The sequence below is a fragment of the Gymnoscopelus braueri genome (genome assembly GCF_963280865.1).
Source record: "Gymnoscopelus braueri genome assembly, chromosome: 8".
NCBI lineage: Eukaryota > Metazoa > Chordata > Actinopteri > Myctophiformes > Myctophidae > Gymnoscopelus > Gymnoscopelus braueri.
In genome coordinates this window covers 12,163,138-12,169,998 of record NC_137609.1, presented here as the reverse complement: position 1 = coordinate 12,169,998, position 6,861 = coordinate 12,163,138, and the positions used below count along the sequence as shown (strand labels likewise).

At 46.0% G+C, this 6,861-nt stretch overlaps 1 protein-coding gene across 1 annotated transcript; it reads right to left on the bottom strand.

The window, feature by feature from the left end:
- Nucleotides 1-322: 322 nt before the first annotated feature.
- Nucleotides 323-1,243, bottom strand: LOC308090682 (globoside alpha-1,3-N-acetylgalactosaminyltransferase 1-like; the record flags this gene model as incomplete). The annotated part of the gene is made up of 1 exon (XM_080435948.1): nt 323-1,243. One exon carries the CDS (start codon nt 1,241-1,243, stop codon nt 323-325), a length of 921 nt encoding a protein of 306 aa, XP_080292074.1.
- Between the last annotated feature and the right edge of the window lie 5,618 nt (nt 1,244-6,861).

The window sequence follows — 6,861 nt, the reverse complement described above, 5'->3', positions numbered from 1 at the left end:
AAAAAAATATAATAAGGGGCTTAAACGCAACCTTGACAGGTGTGTTCAGTTTTCAAAGACCTTTCATTTGATGTATGGTACGTCTATATTGGACATTTACTTGGCTGCACACAGGCAGTGCACAGGCAGTGCACACAGAGACGCCTTCGGCGCGCCTCCTTCCGCTGCGTTCACAATCAACAATATGACCGATCCGAATTGAATTCCGACCACCAATTATGCAAATGCATCCGACCCGTGCACGGCCCGTCGGTACCCGACAGTTTCGGTCGGGTATCCCAGCTCTAGTATGGACGCGCCGGCCCTGCTGATGACTCTCTTCCTACATCGGGCCGCCGGTCCATCCTGGACGTACCTTACGGTAGTCCTTAATGATTGCAGAGAATCTGATTATTTTGATCTCTGGCTTTCTGGCGTAGACGTCATGCCACTGATACTCTGGAGACAGAATCTTAGTGGGTTTGTGGCGCCAAAGGTAGGCGTTCAGATGAGACTCATCCTGCCACGCTGCCTCGATGCCCCGCTGGGCGTCCAGCTCAAAGTTGTCGCTGCACGTCGACAGCATGTGATGGACGGACGCCGGCTCCCCTCCGAACACGCCCCCGCCGTAGTAGAAGTCGCCCTCGTCGGCGGACATGAAGGCTTTAGACTCTGGTCTGCGTTCGTAGATGAACTGGCTGCGCTCATGGGTGAAGTGATTAAAGTGCAACACGGCGACCAGCTTACCTAGAGTTTCAGATCCCCAGCGGTCATGGAACTTCGAATCGACGTCAAAACAGAAGATGTAGTCGGCGCCATCGCGCAGCTCCGTTTCGATAAAATTGGCAATAATTTTTGACCTGCTGGCTGTTATCTCCTCCCAGCGTTTTGAGTTTGGCGCTGGCTTGACAAACAACTCCCGTCCTGCAGCCATCTTAACGGAGGGGACTTGCTCTGGCCTATCCGTAAAGACGTAATAATGGACTTTAAATCCCACAAAGAAGTACCTCTCTGCGGTTTCCAGGAAATCCTTGAGGAATTGTATGTATTCACCAACGGAAAAAACTGTAACTGCCACGGTGATGTTGCAGGGTTTGTAGATTCCATCCAACAACGCGGGTTCGAATATGGATTCCCATACGATCGGAGCTAACCAGGGCGTCATCGCGACAACGTCGGTGCGTCCAGTCGGAGCTGGAGCCGGGTCCTCATTCTTCCAATTCAAAGACCGGTGGATTAGGATAACCGCGGCGGAGGCCAACATCCCTGTGACTATTAGACAAAAGGCCCTTCTTTTGTCTGGTGGCCGGAACCAGCTAGTTCGAGGGCGAGCCAGTGGCGGAGCCATGACCATCCTCAAGACCGTCTTGAGAATTAGAGATAGTCAAAGAGTGAATTACTTAGTTACTAAGTTGAATAATTCTGCTCTTGGAAGCGGAAACATTGAGTTCACCATTTATATAGTGCTTGGCTGGATGCTTGCGACATCTTACTGATGTAAGCTATCTCCATATATGGAGTTTACGTTGGATATAGGTCGGATAACTCCACATAAGAGCGTTCACTTGTATAACTATATTAGGTATATATTCTGCTTAGAATCTCTCCTCTTTCCCGAGTCCTTTCATTGCAATGAAATCCATTGCAATTCTGAGAAGACAGACGTGGCTGGAGTCTTCACAACCGATACATGATTATTAGGCAACAATGAATATCCTGACCCAAACACCAGATAGATAGAGAAAGATTTCATATCAACCATCTGCAGAACTTTACAAGATGAGGATCTCCATGAAAAACAAAGACTGTTAGCCTGTGTATCATATGATAGCCTACCGTATAGGCCTCAGTGTACACAGTAAAATCCTCAGTGTTCATTTAGGAGTGTCAAAATGCCACTAATAATGAGGACTTTATTGTGTAAGCTACAACCTTTATGACATAAGTTGTTTTGCAATTTACCAAAATACATCTTGATAATATAACACATACAATTATTTGTTTCACTTCTCAACAAGTTCAGCTTCAATTGCAGCTTCTATCTGTTGACTGAAAGCAGCCCTGTCTCAAATAGACACAACATGCCTGTGTGTCTCTACCGCCATTAGTTGCTCTCTACCGCCATCTAGTGGCACCACATAGAAAAAAGTGGTACCACAAAAATAGGTGGTACCACAGGGGCACCACCCCTGACATTATCAAGGTACTACCACTGTAGGGATAAGTATTAGGCTATCTTTGAGTATATTTTGGTGGCTCGGCGGGGGGGACATTGATCTTGGGGGGTGGTGCTATCGGTTGGTGAGCGTAATCGACTGTATGCTGTCAGCTTCCACTGGGTGTGGGCTGTGTAATGTTTTATCAGAGGGATCCTGCACGCTAATTGGGCTTAGGGAATGTGTTTTCTGAAATTTATTGTAATTCACCGTGTCGCTGTACTATGTAATCTTGGTTCTTGTATGTGCATTAATCTGTATGATGTTGTTTGCTGTTTTGGTCTTCCTGGATGTTTTATTTTTGTCCTGGTTGGGGTTCCAGTCGCTTTTCAGGGGGGGGCGGTTCTTTGTGGTTCTTTTGAAATATACGTGTTTGTGGAAGACGTTTAATGTCTCCCATGGGGGGTCTGCTGTATATTTCCATATGGTTGCTTCACAGGTAGCCTACAGACAGGCGAGTGTATTCAGAGGTGCCTTTTGGTCTGAGCTGGGTGGGGGTTACAATTAACATTCTCTTTGTTGTTTACCTGGGAGACAGAGGTCTATGCATCTGTCTCCATCCCCCCTTCCTGCCTCATACAGGTGCAAATCGAATCAGGGGCTCAAAGTGTGATCTATTGTTTGTCTGGGTGGGGTCTTACTTTTGGAGGCTGACCCCCACCCCCCTTATTCTATGCTATATAGATGGGATGTATTTGTAACTATCTGTGTGTGTCACTCAGTGGCCGTCAGGCTGCTGAGAGGACCTCAGGGTCCATGGAAAGAAAGCTGTTTGTACTTTGAAATAAATCGGATGCAAGTATAACCTCACTGACTGGAGTGATGACTCAATCCATTCTTCAACCATTCATACACACCACTGGAGCAACAAACTAACTACAATATGGCGTTGTTGGCAACTACAAAAGTGCAATAGAACCTTTAAGTCTGTGGTTTTCAGATACCACATATGGGTTGTCGGCAGTGGAAGAGATACCACAACACCTAAATTGTGAGTGGAACATGAGTCTTTCAGATCGGATGGATTGATCCAGGGTGAATAGGGCTTTGGCTGTCTATCAGGCATGCGTGCGTAATGTGCGCCCGACACTTGCTTTTCGCTTGATAACGTTTGATAGGGATAATTAAGGGATAATTAAAACATGATTGATACACCAAATGTATAACATCGCAGGTTATAGATAATTATAACAATCATAACAATCGCTGGAGAATTGACAGAGTATGGCTGAGTTAAACTGCTGGTGTCCTACAACAACCAAAGATTTATTTTTGCGCTAAAGATGTGGTCCTAACCACGTCTTAGCGCTATGCGGTGAGTCAATGGGCAAAATAGCAGATACCACGTAGCGCCCTTAATTAACATAATTATGAACACTCCCCCAGACGTTTAAAATGCTGGTGAGTCTTAAGCCTTAAGTGTTTGCGTTCAGCGCAACTTGTAAAATAGCGATTGTGCAAAAGATGGTGGCGTTATGACTTAATTACCTCATAAGACCTGGAAATAAGACGTGCATAATAGGGCCCCAAGTGTGTACAAAAAGTGACAGGACTGTAGCAGCCACACTCAAGACTCAATACTAATTGAGTAACCGCTCACTGTGTTGCGCAACATCTCACCACTAAAGAGAAGAGAGGCAGAAGAGACATCGTCGCCGACCTTTGGCTCCCGCTGTACGAGGGAGGGACGCATTGCGGACAGTCCATCCAGGTCGACAGTCGCTCCGGCCTGAGCCGAGGAGGGACGCAAGCCCCTGAGCCACATTCACCCCAAGCCCTTCCAGGCCGACCCAGTAGGCTTTGGTAGTTTTTTGTACTTTGAAATGCAATAAAAACTGTGGTTTTACCGTCATCATTTCTCATCTCATCATTTCTCATCATCTACAGTATACTAAACCTCTCAATAGACCTGTTCATGGCAGACATATTTCAATAAATAGTAGGGTAATTATACATCCTGTACAGGTTTTACCAATGATACGAATTAAAGGTTCTATGACATTAATTTTAACTTTTTATATTTTTTATGTTTGACCTCAATTACACCCCAAAAATCTAAACTTTGAACATTCAGTGGATTTTCTGTGGTCTGGGGTTTTCTGAATAATTAGGCTGAAAAGTAATCTGAGCTTGGCCCTTGGGCAGTGAAGTCACAGGCCATTAATCCCGCCCACTCTCCTCCTCGCCCCTCCACTCCCCTATCCTTTCCTTTGGGGGGGGGGGGGGGGCGGAGCAGAGGCGATGATTGACAGGCAAAATCCCTCAACAGCGACACCCGCAGGCAAAGATTTCTTTTTTCATTGCAGTTGAAAAGGCTTTAGAAATGTGAGAGAAAAACACCTGCCATGGATCAATGGAGTGGAACTTTTTGTTAAAACTTTTTATGCACGTTTGAAGGACCATGACAAAGACTTTTAATGTGTGGTAAAACTGAACGTCATGAAACCTTTAAGGCTCTGTTCCATTTATTGTCGTCTCCTGTAGTCAGCCCTGTTACTTGTATAATATTCTAATATAACTTAATATAATTATTAAAGGAGCTCCCGTCTTTTACGGAGCTACTGAGGAGATGAGCCCGTAGTTTGACCTGGCTGACACGCCGATACTTTGCTTAATATAATAACACCCCGCTCGCTGTATCTCAGTGTTCCAATGAAACGATGCAAGCATTTCTTCATATAGAAATATGTATTTATTTACTTCACCGTGCACAATAGCATCTTTTGGGTTCCATAGACAAATGACTAAACTTTTCATACAAACATTTCGCGGTGTGGTGATTCAAAATAGCAGTAACCTGCGGTCAAAAACCATTGCCCTTCCGGGTCAAAACCTCCTGCCCGTGGCCGTGAACTTGACGCCTATATAGACAACAGCGCCACCCATGGTCACACCAATCAATTAAACATGTTTCACCCATTTGGCTCTTACACACCGGCCCCTAATTGTTAAGGCAGGCAGACATAACAATTCAAAAAACAAATAAACAAAACAAAAAATGAGCCAAAACATGTTGAGGATTCAATTGCATCTACATTTCATGAACCAGACATAGTTTTGTCACTGGCCTTTCAATGGTGCTGCTTTTAGTCTTCAATTTCACAGAACGCACCAGACCTTGCTTGTCTGGAAAGACCTCCAGCACCCTGCCAAGTGGCCAGGACCCCCGAGGAGCTGAAGAATCCATGATGACCACAATATCTCCAGCTGCCAAACTCCTTTTCCTCTGGTTCCACTTCTGCCTCTCTTGGAGCAAGGGCAAGTACTCCCGTACCCATCTTTTCCAGAAAAGATCCGAGAGATACTGTACTTGCCTCCATCTTCTTTTTACGTACTGGTCACGTGGATCGAACATTCCAGGTGTTAAAGCTGGTTTACCCTTCAAGAGAAGAAGATGGTTCAGTGTAAGTGGCTCCAAGTCATTAGGATCATCTGAGAGTTTGGTTATTGGGCGGTCATTCAAAATGGCCTCCACTTCACAGAACACTGTGTGAAGTCCATCGTCGTCCAACCTCTGCTGACGTAGGACAGAACTGAGAACCCTTCTCACCAGGCGGATCATCCGTTCCCAGACGCCACCGTGATGTGATCCTGCTGGTGGATTAAAGCTCCAACGAATGCCAACCTGTGACATAACTCCATGAATCCTGTCCTGATTCAAAGTTGCCAGAGCCTCCCTCAGTTCCCTTTCCGTCCCCACGAAATTGGTACCATTATCGGACCGTAAGTGTGCCACTTGTCCTCTTCTGCTGATAAAACGCCTCAAAGCGTTGATGCATGCGTCTGTGTCCAATGACACTGCTACCTCCAGATGGATGGCCCTGCTTGCCATACAGGTAAATATGACTCCGTACCTCTTACAGGTTGATCTTCCTTTCTTCACTTCGACTGGTCCAAAGTAATCTACCCCTGTGTTGGTAAAAGGTGGTAGGTCAGGAAGGATTCTATCTGCTGGAAGATCCGCCATCTTTTGCTCCACTGCTCTGCCATTGTAGCGTTTGCAAAAGCTGCATTCAGCAATTATCTTCCTAACAGCTGCATGGGCGTTGGTGATCCAAAATCTCTTCCTCACTTTGGACAGTGTGTGAGTCCTTCCACCATGTCCCAGATTCTGGTGTACATGCTTAAGAATGAGCATAGAAACATGCTGGTCCTTGGAGAGAATGAGTGGGTGTTTAGCTTCCTCTGGCATCGATCCTCTGCTCAATCTTCCTCCAACCCTCAAGAGTCCATCTTCAAACACTGGATCGAGCCTATATATGGGACTCTGTCGACTCACTGCTGCCTTCCCAGATGTCAAAGCAGCAATCTCTTCATTGAACCTCTGTTGCTGACAGTAGCCAATGATGGCGACCTCTGCTCCCTGTAGGTCATCCAGCGTCAAAGTACCGCTCCTAGCTGTTGATGTGAGCCTTTGACTATCAGCCTGCTTTCTCAGACGGCTCTGTTCCAACAACACAACCTTCAACCTGAGGAACCAGGCCACTGCAGTCTTCAGCCTCTTCCAGTCTGAGAAGTAGGAAACGAGCTGGTAAGTAGGACTGGCCATGTCACTCACATTGATCGCATTTACTGTTGCCTCCTTTTTGACCTCTTGGTCATTCGAGTCCATTGAGACGTCCAACACAGTTTTGGGCCAATCCTCCTCTGGCTTCCAAAGAAATGC